This window comes from Rhinoraja longicauda, chromosome 34 (assembly GCF_053455715.1).
Source record: "Rhinoraja longicauda isolate Sanriku21f chromosome 34, sRhiLon1.1, whole genome shotgun sequence".
NCBI classification, from domain to species: Eukaryota; Metazoa; Chordata; class Chondrichthyes; order Rajiformes; family Arhynchobatidae; genus Rhinoraja; species Rhinoraja longicauda.
The window spans coordinates 19,252,968-19,273,358 of record NC_135986.1 but is presented as its reverse complement, the minus strand read 5'-3'; the positions used below and the strand labels follow the sequence as shown (position 1 = coordinate 19,273,358).

The window sequence follows — 20,391 nt, the reverse complement described above, 5'->3', positions numbered from 1 at the left end:
CGAATTCTATGAATCCAGCGAATTCTATGAATCCAATAAATTCTTCCATGAAACCCAACACAAAAGATGGACAACCCTGGTCAAAAAAGCGCGCCAAAATCTACGCGCATGCGTACCGTTGTGCCTCCAACTCCCAGCGTGCCTTTCTTTTGGGGGGAAGCGAGCATGCGCCGTTAGCGCGCTGGCCTTCAACTCCCGGCGCTCCACGCTGCGGATAAAGGTGGTAGAACTACAACTCCCAGGGTGCCCCCCCCCCCGCCCCCCCCGCGCCGTGGCGTGGCGGTTTGGCGAGTCGGCCTGCGACTCCCGGCGTGCACCTGCCACAGCGAGAGAAGGGGGGGGTGGGGACTACAACTCCCGGGTGCCCCCCCCCCCCCCGCGCCGTGGCGGTTTGGCGAGTCGGCCTGCGACTCCCGGCGTGCACCTGCCACACCGAGAGAGGGGGGGGGGGGGAGAGGGGACTACAACTCCCAGGGTGCCCCCCCCCCCCCCGCGCCGTGGCGGTTTGGCGAGTCGGCCTACGACTCCCGGCGTGCGCCTGCCACAGCGAGAGAGGGGAGGTGGGAAGGGGGGGGGGGGGGGGGGGGGAGGTGGGAGGGGGGGGGAGGTGGGAGGGGGGGGGAGGTGGGAGGGGGGGGGAGGTGGGAGGGGGGGGGGGGGGAGGGGGGGGAGGGGGAGGGGGGGGAGGTGGGAGGGGGGGGAGGTGGGAGGGGGGGAGGTGGGAGGGGGGGGGAGGTGGGAGGGGGGGGGAGGTGGGAAGGGGGGAGGTGGGACTACAACTCCCAGGGTGCGCCGCGCCAGGCCTATGCGGTTGCTGGGGCGACCGTGAGGCGGGCCTGGCGTTGGGAGCGAGCAGCGGGCTTCAGGTAAACGGGAGGGCGGCCAGGGCAGCGTGTACTTGCTTATAAACATATCCCCCTTGCTTTGGGCCCGGGCGGCAGCGGATTGAAAGTGTCCGAGCAGTTTGAAGCGGGCGCCGTGCCCCATCCCCCATCCCCCATCCCCCACTGCACTGCACTGGTGGTGGTTGATGATCTGCTCTGGCTTTCTCCAAACCTCACTGTATGTGTGTGTCTGTGTGTGTGTGTGTGTGTGTGTGTGTCTGTGTGTGTGTGTGTATGTGTATGTGTCTGTGTGTGTGTGTGTGTGTGTGTGTGTGTGTGTGGACGTTGTGTAACTGGGGAATCTGAGGCAATCCAGCATGTGATTGTGCAACGCCACATCGTGTAATGCAAGCAAAAGAACGTCACTGTTTGTGTTGCCCAGTGTGTGTGTGTGACAACAGTCACAGAGTATTCCTCTCCCCCCTCTATGTCTATTGTCTCCAGTCAGTGCGGCTCATCACAAACCTCTCCTCCAGATGCACAAGTCAGGATGCACCGCAACAGACAACAGGTGCAGGAGGAGGCCGTTCGGCCCTTCGAGACTGTACGCACCGCCATTCAATGTGATCATGGCTGATCATCCAACTCAGTATCCCCGTTCCTGCCTTCTCCCCCCTACATAGCAACATAGAAACGTAGACAACAGGTGCAGGAGGAGGCCGTTCGGCCCTTCGAGACTGTACGCACCGCCATTCAATGTGATCATGGCTGATCATTCTCAATCAGTACCCATGTGTGTTCTTGCCTTCTCCCCCGTACATAGAAACATAGAAACATAGACAACAGGTGCAGGAAGAGGCCATTCGGCCCTTCGAGCCCCGTACGCACCGCCATTCAATGTGATCATGGCTGATCATCCAACTCAGTATCCCCGTTCCTGCCTTCTCCCCCGTACATAGAAACATAGACAACGTAGACAACAGGTGCAGGAAGGAGGCCGTTCGGCCCTTCGAGCCCCGTACGCACCGCCATTCAATGTGATCATCATATCATATCATATCATATATCTACAGCCGGAAACAGGCCCTTTTTCGGCCCTCCAAGTCCGTGCCGCCCAGCGATCCCCGCACACTAACACTATCCCACACCCACACTAGGGACGATTTTTACATTTACCCAGCCAATTAACCTACATACCTGTACGTCTTTGGAGCGTGGGAGGAAACGGAAGATCTCGGAGAAAACCCACGCAGGTCACGGGGAGAACGTACAAACTCCTTACAGTGCAGCACCCGTAGTCAGGATCGAACCTGAGTCTCCGGCGCTGCATTCGCTGTAAAGCAGCAACCCTACCGCTGCGCTATCATTCTCGATCAGTACCCCGTTCCTGCCTTCTCCCCATACATAGAAACATAGAAACATGGATAGGTGACGTTTCACAGAGTGCTGGAGTAACTCAGCGGGTCAGGCAGCATCTGTGGAGAACGTGGATAGGTGACGTTTCACAGAGTGCTGGAGTAACTCAGCGGGTCGGGCAGCATCTGTGGAGAACACGGATAGGTGACGTTTCACAGAGTGCTGGAGTAACTCAGCGGGTCAGGCAGCATCTGTGGAGAAAGTGGATAGGTGACGTTTCAGGTCGAGACCCTTCTTCAGATGCAGAGGAGAGCCTCTTCAAAGGAGGTGATCTCCTTGAGGTTTTGCAGTATAGTGGTCAAAATATAGAAACATGGATCTGCAGATGCTGATTAGAAACATAGAAACATAGAAAATAGATGCAGGAGTAGGCCATTCGGCCCTTCGAGCCCGTACGCACCGCCATTCAATATGATCATGGCCGATCATCCAACTCAGTATCCCGTACCTGCCTTCTCTCCATACCCCCTGATCCCTTTAGCCACAAGGGCCACATCTAACTCCCTCTTAAATATAGCCAATGAACTGGCCTCAACTACCTTCTGTGGCAGAGAATTCCACAGACTCACCACTCTCACCACCCCCTGACTCCGTTATCCGTCACCCATTCCTTCTCTCCCGAGATGCTGCCTGACCTGCTGAGTTACTCCAGCATTTTGTGAATAAATACCCGCTATCCTTAAGAGCTCTATCCAGCTCTCTCTTGAATGCATTCAGAGAATTGGCCTCCACTGCCCTCTGAGGCAGAGAATTCCACAGATTCACAACTCCTGACTGAAAAAGTTTTTCCTCATCTCCGTTCTAAATGGCCTTACCCCTTATTCTTAAACTGTGGCCCCTGGTTCTGGACTCCCCCAACATCGGGAACATGTTTATTTATTCACAAAATGCTGGAGTAACTCAGCGGGTCAGGCAGCATCTCGGGAGAGAAGGAATGGGTGACGTTTCGGGTCGAGACCCTTCTTCAGTCTGAAGAAGGGTCTCGACCCGAAACGTCACCCATTCCTTCTCTCCCGAGATGCTGCCTGACCTGCTGAGTTACTCCAGCATTTTGTGAATAAATCGATTTGTACCAGCATCCGCAGTTATTTTCTTATACTATTGGGAACATGTTTCCTGCCTCTAACGTGTCCAACCCCTTAATAATCTTATACGTTTCGATAAGATCTCCTGTAGCTTGGTGCACGTGACAATAATAAACCGGAACCTTTTTTGACAGGTGCCTACCCTGGAGGAGACGAGATGGGGTTGAGGTCCGCACAAGCTGCCTTCTTTCCCATCTGCAGCATTGACGATGTGGTCAAGCTGTTCGGGTCAGAGCTGGAGAGGGACGAGCCTGACCTGACTCTCCTGTCCCTGGTGCTGGGCTTCGTGGAGCATTTCCTGGCCGTCAACCGGGTGGTCCCCATCAACGTGCCCGGATACAGCTTTGACGGCAGCTCGGAGCAGGGCGAGGAGTCCAGGACCTGTTTCCCCCACGTCGACCTGGTCCAGATCAGAGCGCTGCACGCCAGATTCACCACCATGATCCGGGGAGCGGTCGACCGCTCCCTCTTCCCACACAAAGAGGGCTACTCCAGCCGGGAGCTGGTGAAGAAGGTATCCGACGTGATCTGGAACAGCCTGAGCCGCTCCTACTTCAAGGACAGGGCGCACATCCAGTCCCTGTTCAGCTTCATCACTGGTGAGCTCCCCACCCACGCACTATCGCTCACTGATGAGTAAATGGAACAGTATGATGTTAGATTTAGGACTAGAGGGTGTGAGCTACAGGGAGAGGTTGGGCCAGGCTGGGTCTCTATTCCTTGGAGCGCAGGAGGATGAGGGGCGATCTTATGGAGGTGTATAAAATCACGAGAGGAACAGATCGGGTAGACGCACAGAGTCTCTTGCCCAGAGTAGGGGAATCGAGGACACACACCGATCATCCAAAACATTATGACCACAGACAGGCGAAGTGAATCACATTGATGATCTTTTTTTTTAGATTTAGAGATACAGCGCGGAAACAGGCCCTTCGGCCCACCGGGTCCGTGCCGCCCAGCGATCCCCGCACACTAACACTATCCTACACGCACTAGGGACAATTTTTACATTTGCCCAGTCAATTAACCTGCATACCTGCACGTCTTTGGAGTGTGGGAGGAAACCGAAGATCTCGGAGAAAACCCACGCAGGTCACGGGGAGAACGTACAAACTCCATACAGACGGCGCCCGTAGTCGGGATCGAACCTGAGTCTCCGGCGCTGCATTCGCTGTAAGGCAGCAACTCTACCGCTGCGCCACCGTGCCGCACAGCCGTATATAGAGTCATAGAGCATGTAAACAAGCCGTTCGGCCCAATTTTCCCATGCCAACCCACATGCACCATCTACACTCGTTCCACCTACTCTAGTTTGGCTAGAAGGGTCTCGACCCGAAACGTCACCCATTCCTTCTCTCCCGAGATGCTGCATGACCCGCTGAGTTACTCCCGGCATTGTGTGCTTACCTATTTTGGCCCATATCCCTCCAAACCGTTCCTATCCATGTACGTGTACAAAATGTCTTTTAAATGTTGTTCTAGCTATATGTGGTGGGTACATTAAACAAACTGCCAGTGAGGTAGGAAGAAAACTGCAGATGCAGAAGGTAGACACAAAATGCTGGAGTAACTCAGCGGGTCAGGCAGCATCTCGGGAGAGAAGGAATGGGTGACGTTTCGGGTCAAGACCCTTCTTCAGACTGAGGTAGTTGAGGCATGGCCCTCTACAGCAATGTTTAAAAGACATTTGGCCAGGTACATGGATAGGAAAGGTTTAGAGGTTTAGATATTTGCCAGGCTTTGTCCAGCTCGCACCTATCTTTTCCACCTCTTCCTCCTTCCACCAGTTTGTAGAGGGGTCCCGACCAAAAACCTCATCTGCCTATGCCCCCACCACAGTTACTGCCTGACCCGCTATGTTCCTCCAGCACTTCTTTCTTCTTCTTTCTTCTTCTTTCTAATTTTTTTGTATTCGTTTTACTTTCTCTTGGCTGCGGGCTGTTTGTGGGCAAAGTTTTCCATCTGCAAAATGTGTCTGTGTTTTGTTGTGATCATTGTATTTATCAGCCTGCGCTCCACCCATTGTAGAAACAAAGGAGCTGCAGATGCTGGCTTACACAAAGTCCCGACCTGAAGCATCATCTATCCAAGTTCTGCAGAGATGCTGCCTGATCTGCTGGGTGTAGTTTAGTGTAGAGATACAGCCGGGAAACAGGCCCTTCAGCCCACCGAGACCGTGCTGACCCTACGCTAGCGCTATCCTACACACTAGGAACTATTTTTTTTTTAACGGAAGCAAATTAACCCACAAACCTGTACGTCTTCGGAGTGTGGGAGAAAACCCGAGCACCCGGAGAAAACCCACGCGGTCACAGGGACAAACTCCGTACAGACAGCACCCGTAGTCAGGATCAAACCCGGGTCTCGGGCGCTGTGAGGCAGCAGCTCTACCCGCTGCACCACCGTGCCACCCTTAAGATAAAAAGTGTTAATCCAGCACCTTGTAACTTTTAGCTTGTAAAACCAGCATCTGCAGTTCCTATGTTTAGTTTAGTTTAGAGATACAGCGCGAAAACAGGCCCTTCGGCCCACCGAGTCTGCGCCGACCAGCGATCACCCCGTACACTAGCACTGTTCCACAAACTAGGGACAAATTACAATTTTCACCAAAACCAATTAGCCTCCAAACCCGCACGTCTTTGGAGTGTGGGAGGAAACTGAAGATCTCGGGGAAAACTCACGGGGAGAACGTGCAAACTCCGTACAGACAGCACCCGCAGTCGGGATCGAACCCGGGTCTCCGGCGCTGCATCCGCTGTAAGGCGGCAACTCTACCGCTGCGCCACCGTGACCGCCCTATCGTAGGAAGGGACTGCACATGCTGGTCAAAACCGAAGATGGACACAAAATGCCGGAGTGACTCAGTGGTACAGGCAGCATATGGATGGAAGGAATGGGTGACGTTTCGGGTCGAGGCCCTTCAGCTCTGCCCAGGACAGGATGGCCCTGCAGAGAGTAGTGCGTTCGGCAGAACACACCATGGGAACTACACTCGTCCCCCCTGCAGGACCTATACATCAGGAGGTGCAGATCCAGAGCAAGCAAGATTATGAGGGACCCCTGCCACCCCAGTAACGGACTGTTCCAGATGCTACGGTCGGGCAAACGCCTCCGCTGTCACGCTGTGAAAACGGAGAGGATGAGACGGAGTTTCTTCCCACAGGCCATCAGGACTGTCAACTTTTATAACTCCAGAGACTAAATTTTTGTCTACACTATAGTAACTTATTAACTTTATTTATATGCTGTAACTGTAATTCTTTTTTGTGCACAATCCGCAGGCATTGCCACTTTCATTTCACTGCACATCGTGTATGTGCACGTGACAAATAAACTTGACTTGATTTGAGACTGAGTTACTCCGGCATTTAGCGTCCTTATTTCTACTCACTGACCCGGTGGTTAGTCTGGAGGCGATCCCGCGGTGAGTTGTCTTTGCTTTCATCTCTCAGGCACGAAGCTGGATAGCTGTGGCGTGGCGTTCGCGGTGGTGGCGGCCTGTCAGGTGCTGGGGCTCCGCGACGTTCACCTGGGCCTGTCCGAGGACCACGCCTGGTTGATCTTCGGCCAAAACGGCGAGGAGACGGCCGAGGTGACTTGGCACGGCAAAGGCAACGAGGACAGGCGAGGGCAGACGGTGACCGCCGGCGTGGCTGAGAGGGTGAGTCTCTGTGATCACCGACGGCCAGCGTAGGCCATTAGTCAAGAGTATTTTATTGTCAGATGTCCCAGAGAGAACAATGACATTCTTCCTTGCAGTAGCATTACAGAATATGTAAACATAGTACACTGTAAACAATATAATGAACAAGAAAAAAAGTTCTGTGTGTGTGTGTGTATATATATATAGATTTAGATTTAGAGATACAGTGCGGAAACAGGCCCTTCGGCCCACCGAGTCCGCGCCGCCCAGCGATCCCCGCACATTAACACTACCCTATATGCACTAGGGACCATTTAAAAAAAACATTTACCCAGTCAATTAACCTACAAACCTGTACCCCTTTGGAGTGTGGGAGGAAACCGAAGATCTCGGAGAAAACCCACGCAGGTCACGGGGAGAACGTACAAACTCCGTACAGACGGCGCCCGTAGTCGGGATCGAACCTGAGTCTCCGGCGCTGCATTCGCTGTAAGGCAGCAACTCTACCGCTGCGCTGTATTTTATATATTTGTATATATATTTTGCTTGGGTAGTCTACACCCCAGCGGTATGAATATTGACTTCTCTAATTCAGACAGTCCCTGCTTTTCCTCTCTGTCCCCTCCCCCTTCCCAGTTCTCCCACCAGTTGTCCTGTCTCCGACTACATCCTACCTTTGTCTCACCCCCTCCCGTGACATCAGTCTGAAGAAGGGTCTCGACCCGATCACCCATTCCTTCTCTCCCGAGGTGCTGCCTGACCCGCTGAGTTACTCCCGGCATTGTGTTTTTCTTTTCCTTGACTAACCTCTAGTTGTTGTTGCTTCGCCCAGAGCTGGCTGTACCTGAAGGGGTCCTACTTAAAATGCGATCGCAAGATGGAGGTGGCACTCATGGTGTGCGCCATCAATCCGTCGATTGATCACCACACGGACAGCGTGGAGCTGTTGCAGCTGCAGCAGGTGAGCGCAGTGGGCATGGGGTGGCGTGGGTGGCATGGTGCCTATCCAGAGTACAGAGAGTCTGAAGAAGTATATAGATTTGTTCTATCTATCTATCTATATACTAAAACTCTCGTTTGTTTGTTCCTGAACTACAGCCAAGACTGTACACGATAGCGCAACAATTTTAGGAGGGGCTGGGTCCATTCTCCATGGAGCAGAGGAGGTTGGGGGGGGGGTGGTGGGGGGTGTGAGTGAGGTATATCAAAATATCAGGAGAGTAGATAGGGTAGGCAGTCAGCAATTTTAGGCCCACCGTCCCTTTGGTGCTAATGGAAGAAGTTTCATTGAAATCGGTGTGATGTTTTTAAAGTTATTCACATTTTAAAGTTTAAATCTATCTCCTAGGGAGGGAGGAGAAGGGAGGGAGGGGGGAGGGAAGGGGGAGAGGGGGAGAGAGGAGGGGGGGGAGGAGAGGGTGCTGCAGCAATGCAGGAGAGGTTTGGGCCCGACAGGTCCACTTGGTCGAGTGTCTCTCTATATCACCGGGCGGTCACGGTGGCGCAGCGGTAGAGTTGCTGCCTTACAGCGAATGCAGCGCCGGAGACCCAGGGTTCGATCCCGACTACGGGCGCCGTCTGTACGGAGTTTGTACGTTCTCCCCGTGACCTGCATGAGTTTTCTCCGAGATCTCCGGTTTCCTCCCACAATCCAAAGACGTGCGGGTTTGTAGGTTAATTGGTAATTTACCCAGTAGGTTAGCGTTAATATGCGGGGGTCGCTGGTCGGCGCGGAAATTGAAAATTGTCCCTAGTGTGCAGGATAGTGCTAGTGTACGGGGCAATCGCTGGTCAGCACAGACCCGGTGGGCCGAAGGGCCCGTTTCTGCGCTGTATCTCTAAACTGAACGAAACCGTCTATATCTCTCGTTTCGCTTTCAGCTGACTCTCGACCCGAAGCGTCTCCCATTCCTTCTCTCCAGAGATGCTGCCTGACCTGCTGAGTTACTCCAGCATTTTGTGTCTACCTCCAGAGTATAGAGGGCCATAGAGTGGGCATCGTGAGCCCACAGCTTCACAATCAGAAGCTTTACGCTTCAGAAATACAGAGCCGAAACAGGCCCTTCAGCCCACTGGGTCTGTGGTGACCAGCACACTAGGGCCAATTTTCAATTTTACAGATGCCAATCATCCTACTAACCCAAAGTAGAGACAAAATGCTGGAGTAACTCAGCGGGATGGGCAGCATCTCTGGAGAGAAGGAATGGGTGACGTTTCGAGTCTCGACCCGAAACGTCACCCATTCAATAGACAACAGACAATAGGTGCAGGAGGAGGCCATTCGGCCCATCGAGCCAGCACCGCCATTCAATGTGATCATGGCTGATCATTCTCAATCAGTACCCCGTTCCTGCCTTCTCCCCATACCCCCTGACTCTGCTATCCTTAAGAGCTCTATCCAGCTCTCTCTTGAATGCATTCAGAATTGGCCTCCACTGCCTTCTGAGGCAGAGAATTCCACAGATTCACAACTCTCTGACTGAAAACTTTTTTCCTCATCTCCGTTCTAAATGGCCTACCCCTTATTCTTAAACTGTGGCCCCTGGTTCTGGACTCCCCCAACATTGGGAACATGTTTCCTGCCTCTAACGTGTCCAACCCCTTAATAATCTTATACGTTTCGATAAGATCCCCTCTCATCCTTCTAAATTCCAGTGTATACAAGCCTAGTCACTCCAGTCTTTCAACATATGACAGTCCCGCCATTCCGGGAATTAACCTAGTAAACCTACGCTGCATGCCCTCAATAGCAAGAATGTCCTTCCTCAAATTTGGAGACCAACACTGCACACCCGAGATGCTGCCTGACCCGCTGAGTTACTCCAGTATTTTGTGTCCCCCTTCGATTTAAACCAGCATCTGCAGGTTTTTTTTCTGCACATCCTACGTACCCACACGTCTTTGGGATGTGGGAGGAAACCGGAGCACCCGGAGGAAACCCACGTGGTTACAGTTGTACCAGACATTGGTGAGGCCGCATTGAGAGTATTGTAGTTAGTTTTGGTCACCCTGTCATAGGTAAAGATGTTGTTCAGCTGGAAAGATTTGCAGCTCAATCCATATACCCACCACTTCAGCACTTCAACTCCCCCTCCCACTCTCAGTCTGACCTTTCTGTCGTGGGCCTCCTCCAGTGTCAGATTGAGGCCCACCGCAAATTGGAGGAACAGCACCTCATAATTCGCTTGGGTAGTTTCCACCCCAGCAGTATCAACATTGACTTCTCCAATTTCAGATAGTCCCTGCTTTCCCTCATCAGTTCCTCTGTCCCTCTCTTCCCCTCCCCTTCCCAGTTCCCCCACTGTCTTCCTGTCTCCACCTACATCTTTTCTTATATATTTTTTATTTTTAGATTTATAGATTTAGAGATACAGCGCAGAAACAGGCTCTTCGGCCCACCGGGCCCGCGCCACCCAGCGATCCCCGCACACTAACTATCCTACACCCACTAGGGACAATTTTTACATTTGCCCAGCCAATTAACCTACATACCTGTACGTCTTTGGAGTGTGGGAGGAAACCGAAGATCTCGGAGTAAACCCACGCAGGTCACGGGGAGAACGTACAAACTCCGTACAGACGGCGCCCGTAGTCGGGATCGAACCTGAGTCTCCGGCGCTGCATTCGCTGTAAGGTGGCAACTCTACCGCTGCGCCACCGTGACATTCTTTGTCCCGACCCCCCCGACATCAGTCTGAAGAAGGGTCTCGACCGGAAACGTCGCCCATTCCCTCTCTCCTAGATGCTGCCTGAACCCTGAACATAGGATCCCCCCAGGGCTGCGTCCTTAGCCCCCTACTGTACTCCCTGTACACACATGACTGTGGGGCCAGGTTCAGCTCAAACTCCATCATCAAGGTTGCTGATGACACTGTGGTGGTGGGCCGGATCTCCAACAACGATGAGAAGGCCTACCCTACCGGGAGGAGGTGGCTGATCTGGCACTCTGGTGTCAGGACAATAGCCTCCTCTTGAATGTCACTAAAACAAAGGAGCTGATTGTGGACTTCAGAAGGGCTAAACATCCAAGGACGTACACGCCACTCGAGATAAATGGGTCTATTGTGGATAGGGTGAGCAGTTTCAAATACTTGGGAGTCCGCATCGCAGAGGATCTGACGTGGGCAACGCACATTGCCGCACTGGTGGGTAAGGCTAAGCAGCGCCTTTACCACCTTAGACAACTGAGGAAATTCAGAGTGTCGCTGAGGATCCTTCATTGCTTCTACTCTGGGGCTGTAGAGAGCATCCTGTCCGGCAACATTACAGTCTGGTTTGGGAACAGCTCTGCCCAGGACAGGATGGCCCTGCAGAGAGTAGTGCGTTCGGCAGAACGCACCATGGGAACTACACTCGTCCCCCTGCAGGACCTATACATCAGGAGGTGCAGATCCAGAGCAAGCAAGATCATGAGGGACCCCTGCCACCCCAGTAACGGACTGTTCCAGATGCTACGATCAGGCAAACGTCTCCGCTGTCACGCTGTGAAAACGGAGAGGATGAGACGGAGCTTCTTCCCACAGGCCATCAGGACTGTCAACTTTTATAACCCCAGAGACTAAATTTTTGTCGACACTTTTTGTGCTATGTTTAGTAACTTATTAACTTTATTTATATGCTGTAATTCTTTTTGTGCACAACCCGCAGGCATTGCCACTTTCATTTCACTGCACATCGAGTATGTGTATGTGACAAATAAATTTGACTTGACTTGACTTGACCCGCTGAGTTACTCCAGCACTTTGTGATAGCCACTGCTCTTGGTGTGTTTACAAAAAAAAAAGGTGCCCCTCAGCTTCCCATTAAATCTTGCTTTTGTTTATACCTCAGTCGCAAGAAAACACTACGAACGAACGAACGAACGGTCCCCCCGGCAATAATCTTTCTTCTTCTTCCCTCCCAGCATCTCCTCTGGCTGCTCTATGACCTGGGACATCTGAAAAAGTGAGTGTATCTGCCTTGTTCACAGAGGCTCCAGAGCAACTCCGCGTGCTCCAGTCAGTGACAGAGTGGATGATGAGAGGATGTTCCCACTAGTGGGAGAGTCTAGGACCAGAGGGCACAGCCACAGAATTAAAGGACGTTCCTTTTAGGAAGGAGATGAGGAGGAATTTCCTCCAGTCAGAAGGTGGTGAATCTGTGGAATTCTTTGCTACAGACGGTGATGGAGGCCAAGAAAAATAGTGAGAGAGAGAGAGAGAGGCAGAGTAAGATAGAGTGACAAAGAAAGAGAGAGAGACAGAGAGGGAGGCAAAGGGAGAGAGAGGCAGAGAAAGATAGAGTGACAAAGAAAGAGAGAGACAGAGAGGGAGGCAAAGGGAGAGAGAGAGAGAGGCAGAGAAAGTGAGAGAGACAGAGTGGTAGTCAGAGGGTGGTGAATCTGTGGATAGTGAGATAGAGAGAGAGAGAGAGAGAGAGAGAGGCAGAGAAAGATAGAGTGACAAAGAGAGAGAGAGACAGAGAGGAGGCAAAGGGAGAGAGGCAGAGAAAGTGAGAGACAGAGAGAGTGGCAGTCAGAGGGTGGTGAATCTGTGGGATTCTTTGCCACAGACGGCTGTGGAGGCCACAAGTCAGCGGAGATTTTTAAGGCAGAGATAGATAGATTCCTGAATAGTGCGGGTGTCAGGGGTTATGGGGAGAAGGCAGGAGAATGGGGTTAGGGAGGGAGAGATAGATCAGCCATGATTGAATGGCAGAGTAGACTTGATGGGCCGAATGGCCAAATTCTGCCCATATCACTGATGACCTTATGACAGAGAAAGGTTGATTATGCATTCCATTGTTGCCGTTCACAGCACCAGTGGTTGGGCCGCTGCCTCACAGCGCCAACGTCCTGGGTTTCATCCTGACCTCAGATGCTGTCTGCATGTGCAGTTTGCACGTTCTCCCTGTGACTGCGTGGGTTTCCTCCAGGTGCTCCGGTTTCCTCCCAAGTCCCAGAGATATGTGAGGTTTGTAGGTTAAACGCCCCACTGCAAATTGCCCCTAGTGCGTTGGGAGTGGATGAGAAAGTGGGATAACATGTTGGGTGATCCTCCTGAGATGCTGCCTGAGCCGCTGCGTTACTCCAGCACTCTGTGAAACGTCACCTATCCATGTTCCCCACAGATGCTGCCTGACCCGCTGAGTTACTCCAGCACTCTGTGAAACGTCACCTATCCATGTTCCCCACAGATGCTGCCCGACCCGCTGAGTTACTCCAGCACTCTGTGAAACGTCACCTATCCATGTTCCCCACAGATGCTGCCTGACCCGCTGAGTTACTCCAGCACTCTGTGAAACGTCACCTATCCATGATCTCCACAGATGCTGCCTGACCCGCTGAGTTACTCCAGCACTCTGTGAAACGTCACCTATCCATGTTCCCCACAGATGCTGCCTGACCCGCTGAGTTACTCCAGCACTTTCACAAAGGCAGGAACGGGGTACTGATTGAGAATGATCAGCCATGATCACATTGAATGGCGGTGCTGGCTCGAAGGGCCGAATGGCCTCCTCCTGCACCTATTGTCTGTTGTTTATTGATATCGGAGGTCCTTCCTTCCCGCTGCTGTGAGACTGCACAACCAGCACTGCTCCCAGCAGACCAGTCAACAGTAACAGTAAAAAAAACAACACAGTAAAGGACGACAATTATCCTTGTCTTTATTATTATTTATAATGAATATTATTATTCATCGTGCTATCCACTTTGCTGCTGTAACACTGCAAATTTTCCCCGGTGTGGGGCAAATAAAGGGATATATTATTATTATTATTATCCGAGTATTGTTTGTTTGTCCTGGCAGATATCCGATGGCCCTGGGTAATCTAGCCGATCTGGAGGAGTTGGAGCCGATGTCGGGGAGGCCAGACCCACTCGCCCTTTTTCATGAGGTGGGTGTTTAGTAAACTCAATGCCAATGCACGCATTAGCAAGATATTTCCATGCTCTGTTCCGACACTTCCTCCTTCCCTGGGTGCAGCGTGGGTTGGTTACAGAATACAGCGGCCTGTAGTTGTCCCAGTGCCTTGTCGGGTCGCCAACTTCCTCGCTCCCCAAATACGGGACAAAGGGTGACGTCTCCGCCCCGCCCAGCCAGCCAGTGGCCACGTGCTCCCGCTCCACCAATGGCTCACCCTTTGTCCCTTATTTGTGAGCGAGGAAGTTGGCAACCCTACTAATACGGGACAAGGGCGGTCTCGTAAGGGGCGAACCAATTTAGCCCAAAATACGGGATGTCCCGGCTAATACGGGACAGTTGGCGACACCTAGTGCCCTGACAACCTGGGGCAGTTTCTTCCCAGGCAACCGAAACCATCCTATCACCTGCTAGAGAGCGGTCCTGACCTCTCGTCTCCCTCATTGGAGACCCTCACACTATCCTTAATCAGACTTTACTAGGCACTAAACGGTTATCGACATTATCCTGTATCTGTTGCATGATATCCAGTCACCGAGAAGAACTGTTTTATCAGGCCGCATCACACCATAGTTCGGTAACAGCTCCATCCAAGAAATCGCTGCGAATTGTGGACGCAGCTCAAAGCATCACACAAACCAACCTCCCTTCCATCGCCTCCATCTGCACCTCACGCTGCCTCGGCAAGGCCAGCAGCCCAGAGCGTCACGCACGCACAAACAAACCGACCTCCCTTCCACCGCCTCCATCTACACCTCACGCTGCCTCGGCAAGGCCAGCAGCCCAGAGCGTCACGCACGCACAAACAGACCAACCTCCCTTCCACCGCCTCCATCTACACCTCACGCTAACTCGGCAAGGCCAGCAGCATAATCAAGGACCAGTCTCACCCCCCGGTCACTCCCTTTCCTCCCCTCTCCCATCGGGGCAAGAGGTACAGAAGTGTGGAGACGCAGACCTCCAGATTCAGGGGCAGTTTCTTCCCGGCTGTTATCAGGCAACTGAACCGTCCTCTCACCAACTAGAGAACGGTCCTGACCTCCCATCTACCTCATTGGAGACCCTCGGACTATCCTTGATCGGACTTTACCTCGCACTAAACGTTATTCCCTTTATCCTGTATCTGTTCACTGTGGACGGCTCGATTGTAATCGTGTGTTGTCTTTCCGCTGACCGGTTAGCGCGCAACACGAAAGCTTTTCACTGTACCTTGTTCACTAGATTAATTCCCGGAATGGCGGGACTGTCACATGTTGAAAGACTGGAGCGACTAGGCTTGTTTACACTGGAATTTAGAAGGATGAGAGGAGATCTTATCGAAACGTATAAGATTATTAAGGGGTTGGACACGTTAGAGGCAGGAAACATGTTCCCAATGTTGGGGGAGTCCAGAACAAGGGGTCACAGTTTAAGAATAAGGGGTAGGCCATTTAGAACTGAGATGAGGAAAATATTTTTCAGTCAGAGAGTTGTGAATCTGTGGAATTCTCTGCCTCAGAAGGTAGTGGAGGCCAATTCTCTGAATGCATTCAAGAGAGAGCTAGATGGAGCTCTTAAGGATAGCGGAGTCAGGGGGTATGGGGAGAAGGCAGGAACGGGGTACTGATTGAGAATGATCAGCCATGATCACATTGAATGGAGGTGCTGGCTCGAAGGACCGAATGGCCTCCTCCTGCACCTATTGTCTATTGTCTACCTCGGTACACGTGTCAATAAACTGAACTGAATGGGCCTGTTTCGGTGCTGTATCTGTGAACTAAAGTAACCCAAACCTGGGTTGCCGCTGATGGACCAGCTTGTTGTAGGTGGGATCTGCGGTGGTCCATTGCGATCGTTCCGGTGCACTGCTGTTTATTTGAGCCAGCCTCTCGCCCTCCCACCCCACAGGCCATCTCGTCAGCCCAAATATACTACAACAACGAGCACATCTACCCCTACGTGTACCTGGCCAGCTACTTCTGCCGCAACAGGAACGTGAAGGATGCCCTGGTCTCCTGGGGTGATGCAGCCACGGTCATCCAAGAGTAAGGTCATCCCCTCCCACCTGCCCTCTGGTACTGAGTGTCCACCTCTCCCCCCTCTCCCACCTGCCCTCTGGTACTGAATGCCTCCCTCGTCCACCTCTCCCCCTCTTCACCCGCCTCCCCTCTCCCTCCGTCCGCTTCCTCCCTCCTCTTCCTCCTCCCTCTCGCTGTTTGCTTAGTGTGATACACAGAGCGCATCCCCCATCCATCTCTCCCCCTCTTCACTTGCTCCCCTTCCACCCCTTCTCCTGCCCACCGTTTCCTCCCATCACTCTCTCCTTTGTTTCCTCCCCCTCTCCCCTCACTGTTTGGTTAGTGTGATACACAGTGCCTCCCCTAACCATCTCCTCCCCTCTTCACTTACCTCCCCTTCCTCCCCTTCTCCCTCCCGCCACTTCCTCCCCTTGCTCTCTCTCTCTCTCTCTCTCTCTCTCTCTTCCCTTCCTCCCCCTCTCCCTCCCCTCCTCTCCCTCCCCTCCTCTCCCTCCCCTCCTCTCCCTCCCCTCCTCCCCCTCCCCTCCTCTCCCTCCCCTCCTCTCCCTCCCCTCCTCTCCCTCCTCCTCTCCTCCCCTTCCTCCCCATCTCCCTCCTCTCCCTCTCCCTCCCCTCCTGTCCCTCCCCTCCTCTCCCTCCCCTCCTTCCCCTCCTCCCCCTCTCCCTCCTCTCCCTCCCCTCCTCTCCCTCTCCCTCCCCTCCTCTCCCTCCCCTCCTCTCCTCCTTCCCTTCCTCCTCCCCTCCTTCTCCTCCTCTTCCTCTCCCTCTCCCTCCCCTCCTTTTCCTCTCCCTCTCCCTCCCACTGTTCAGTTATTGTGATAGAGTGCCTCCCATATCCATCTCTCCCCCTCTTCACTTGCTCCCCCTCCCCCTCCCACCGTCCCCCCCCCCCCCCCTGGCTCCCCTCCTCTCCCTCTCCCTCCCCTTCCTCTCCCACTCCCTCTCACTGTTAGGTTATTGTGATAGCGTGCCTCCCATATCCATCTCTTCACTTACCATCTCTCCCTCCCCTCCTCCTCCCCCTCTCCCTCCCCTCCTCTCCCTCCCCTCTCCCTCCCCTCCTCTCCCTCTCCCTCTCCCTCCCCTCCTCTCCCTCCCCTCTCCCTCCCCTCCTCTCCCTCTCCCTCTCCCTCCCCTCCTTTCCCTCTCCCTCTCACTGTTAGGTTATTGTGATAGCGTGCCTCCCATATCCATCTCTTCACTTACCATCTCTCCCTCCCCATCTCCTCCCTCTCCCTCCCCTCCTCTCCCTCCCCTCTCCCTCCCCTCCTCTCCCTCTCCCTCCCCTCCTCTCCCACTCCCTCTCACTGTTCGGTTATTGTGATAGAGTGCCTCCCATATCCATCTCTTCACTTACCATCTCTCCCTCCCCTCCTCCTCCCCCTCTCCCTCCCCTCCTCTCCCTCCCTCTCCCTCCTCTCCCTCTCCCTCTCCCTCCCCCTCTCCCTCCTCTCCCTCCCCTCTCCCTCCCCTCCTCTCCCTCTCCCTCTCCCTCCCCTCCTCTCCCTCCCCTCTCCCTCGCCTCCTCTCCCTCTCCCTCTCCCTCCCCTCCTTTCCTCTCCCTCTCACTGTTAGGTTATTGTGATAGCGTGCCTCCCATATCCATCTCTTCACTTACCATCTCTCCCTCCCCTCCTCCTCCCCCTCTCCCTCCCCTCCTCTCCCTCCCCTCCTCTCCCTCCCCTCCTCTCCCTCTCCCTCTCCCTCCCCTCCTCTCCCACTCCCTCTCACTGTTCGGTTATTGTGATAGCGTGCCTCCCATATCCATCTCTTCACTTACCATCTCTCCCTCCCCATCTCCTCCCTCTCCCTCCCCTCCTCTCCCTCCCCTCTCCCTCCCCTCCTCTCCCTCTCCCTCCCCTCCTCTCCCACTCCCTCTCACTGTTCGGTTATTGTGATAGAGTGCCTCCCATATCCATCTCTTCACTTACCATCTCTCCCTCCCCTCCTCCTCCCCCTCTCCATCCTCTCCCTCCCCTTCCTCTCCTCCCCTTCCTCCCCTCCTCTCCCTCTCCCTCCCCTCCTCTCCCTCCCCTCTCCCTCCCCTCCTCCTCCCCCTCTCCCTCCTCTCCCTCTCCCTCTCCCTCCCCTCCTCTCCCTCTCCCTCTCCCTCCCCTCCTCTCCCTCTCCCTCTCCCTCTCCCTCTCCCTCTCCCTCTCCCTCTCCCACTCCCTCTCACTGTTCGGTTATTGTGATAGCGTGCCTCCCATATCCATCTCTCCCCCTCTTCACTTGCTCCCCCTCCCACCGTCCCCGTCCCCCCGGCTCTCTCCCTGTGTCCTCCCCCTCTGCTTCCTCTCCCTCTCCCTCTCACTGTTCGGTTATTGTGATAGCGTGCCTCCCATATCCATCTCTTCACTGACCATCTCTCCCTCCCCTCCTCCTCCCCCTCTCCCTCCTCTCCCTCTCCCTCCACTCTCCCTCCCCTCCTCTCCTCCCCTTCCTCCCCATCTCCTCCCTCTCCCTCCCCTCTCCCTCCCCTCCTCTCCCTCTCCCTCCCCTTCCTCTCCCACTCCCTCTCACTGTTCGGTTATTGTGATAGCGTGCCTCCCATATCCATCTCTCCCCCTCTTCACTTGCTTCCCCCTCCCCCTCCCACCGTCCCCGTCCCCCCCGGCTCTCTCCCTGTGTCCTCTCCCTCCCCTTCCTCTCCCACTCCCTCTCACTGTTCGGTTATTGTGATAGAGTGCCTCCTATATCCATCTCGTCACTTACCATCTCTCCCTCCCCTCCTCTCCTCCCCTTCCTCCCCATCTCCTCCCTCTCCCTCCCTCCCCTCTCCCTCCCCTCCTCTCCCTCTCCCTCCCCTCTCCATCCCCTCTCCCTCTCCCTCTCCCTCCCCCCCTCTCCCACTCCCTCTCACTGTTCGGTTATTGTGATAGCGTGCCTCCCATATCCATCTCTTCACTTACCATCTCTCCCTCCCCATTTCCTCTGCTCGCTTTCTTTCTTTGCTTTCTCCCCCTCTCCCTCCCTCCGCTTCCTCCCCCTCTCCTTCTCCTCCTCTTCCTCTCCCACTCCCTCTCACTGTTTGGATTTTGGGATAGAGTTCCTCCCGTATCCATCTCTCCCCCTCTTCATGTGTAGATGCTGATTTAAATCGAAGGTAGACACAAAATGCTGGGGTAATTCAGTGGGACAGGCCAGCATCTCAGGAGGGAAGGAATAGGTGACGTTTCGAGTCGAGACCCTTCTTCAGAACCGAAACGTCACCCATTCCTTCTCTCCAGAGTTGCTGCCTGCCCCAGTGAGTTACTCCAGCATTTTTTCTCTCCCCTTTTCACTTGCTCCCTCCCCTCTCCCTCCTGCCATTTCCTCCCATCACTTACTCTCTCTCTTTCTCCCTCTCCCTCCCTCCCTCCCTCCTCTCCCTCTCTCCCTCTCTCCATCTCTCCATCTATCCATCTATCCATCTATCCATCTATCCATCTATCCCTCTATCCCTCTATCCCTCTATCTCTCTATCTCTCTATCCATCTATCCATCTATCCCTCTATCCCTCTATCCCTCTATCCCTCTATCTCTCTCTCACATAACGCCACTCTACCCCTCTGTTCCAGTTACAACTACTGCCGAGAAGACGAGGAGATTTACAAAGAGTTCTTCGACATCGCCAACGATATCATCCCGAATATAATCAAGGAGATGGCCAGCGCGATCGAGGCTTCTGAGGAGCATGGAGACGGGGAAACTGAGGTGAGCCGGCGTGGTCTTTGACTCCTCCCAGCAGCCTTTTCACATTGTAGGGCTTTTCCATGGAGCCCTACAGTTCGAAAACAGGCCCTTCGGCCCAATCGTTCATGCCGGCCAAAGTACCCCATCTAAGTTTGTCACGTTTAGGCCATTTCCCTCCAAACATTTCCTGCCTCCCTGCTAAATGAATCGGCTTGTAAAGGGGCTGTGGAGAGAATCATAGAGTCGTACAGCACAGAAGAAGGCCCTTCGGCCCAGCTTGCCCATGCCGATCAACATGCCCCATCTACACTAGCCGCACCTACCTGCATTAAGCCCATATCCCTCGAAACCAATCCTATCCACGCACTTATCCAATTGTGTTTTAAACATTGTGATAGTACCTGCCTCAACTACCACCTCTGCCAGAGTCCCCGGGTTCCGTCCCGACCACAGATCAGAGATCACAGAAAGTAAGAAAAGTACGAAAATAACTGCAGATGCCGGTACAAATCGAAGGTATCACAAAATGCTGGAGTAACTCAGCAGGTCAGGCAGCATTTCGGAGAGAGGGATTTATTCACAGAATGCTGGAGTAACTCAGCAGGTCAGGCAGCATCTCGGGAGAGAAGGATGGGTGACGTTTCGGGTCGAGACCTTCTTCAGACTGACCAAGGGTATCGACCTAAAAGGTCACCCATTCCTTCTCTCCAGAGATGCTGCCCTGTCCCGCTGAGTTACTCCAGCATTTTGTGATACCTTCGATTTGTACTGGCGTCTGCTGTTATTTTCCTACTTTTCTTACTTTCTGTGATCTCTGATCCGTGGTCG

General features: G+C 53.7%; 1 protein-coding gene across 4 annotated transcripts; it reads left to right on the top strand.

Moving 5' to 3' along the window:
• Window positions 1–543: 543 nt before the first annotated feature.
• Window positions 544–19,770, top strand: men1 (multiple endocrine neoplasia I). 4 transcript variants are annotated; one of them, XM_078427682.1, is made up of 8 exons: window positions 544–560; window positions 3,460–3,924; window positions 6,778–6,986; window positions 7,801–7,929; window positions 11,872–11,912; window positions 13,757–13,844; window positions 15,758–15,894; window positions 19,449–19,770. In XM_078427682.1, the coding sequence occupies exons 2-8, from the start codon at window positions 3,483–3,485 to the stop codon at window positions 19,603–19,605; spliced, it is 1,203 nt and encodes a 400-aa protein (XP_078283808.1). In that variant the 5' UTR covers window positions 544–560; window positions 3,460–3,482; the 3' UTR covers window positions 19,606–19,770. The 4 variants fall into 4 exon arrangements, with proteins under 4 accessions (XP_078283808.1, XP_078283806.1, XP_078283810.1 ...); XM_078427680.1 differs by lacking the exon at window positions 544–560 and adding an exon at window positions 777–866 and having other exon boundaries at window positions 19,449–19,769; XM_078427684.1 differs by lacking the exon at window positions 544–560 and adding an exon at window positions 1,348–1,395.
• The last annotated feature ends 621 nt before the right edge of the window (window positions 19,771–20,391 follow it).

Bases quoted from the DNA above. Each gene is read 5' to 3' on its own strand.
- men1 (XM_078427682.1), top strand. From the start codon at position 3,483: ATGGGGTTGAGGTCCGCACAAGCTGCCTTCTTTCCCATCTGCAGCATT. The intron at 7,930-11,871 runs GTGAGCGCAGTG...CTTCCCTCCCAG, and splicing joins AGCTGTTGCAGCTGCAGCAG to CATCTCCTCTGGCTGCTCTA. The intron at 15,895-19,448 runs GTAAGGTCATCC...CCTCTGTTCCAG, and splicing joins GCAGCCACGGTCATCCAAGA to TTACAACTACTGCCGAGAAG.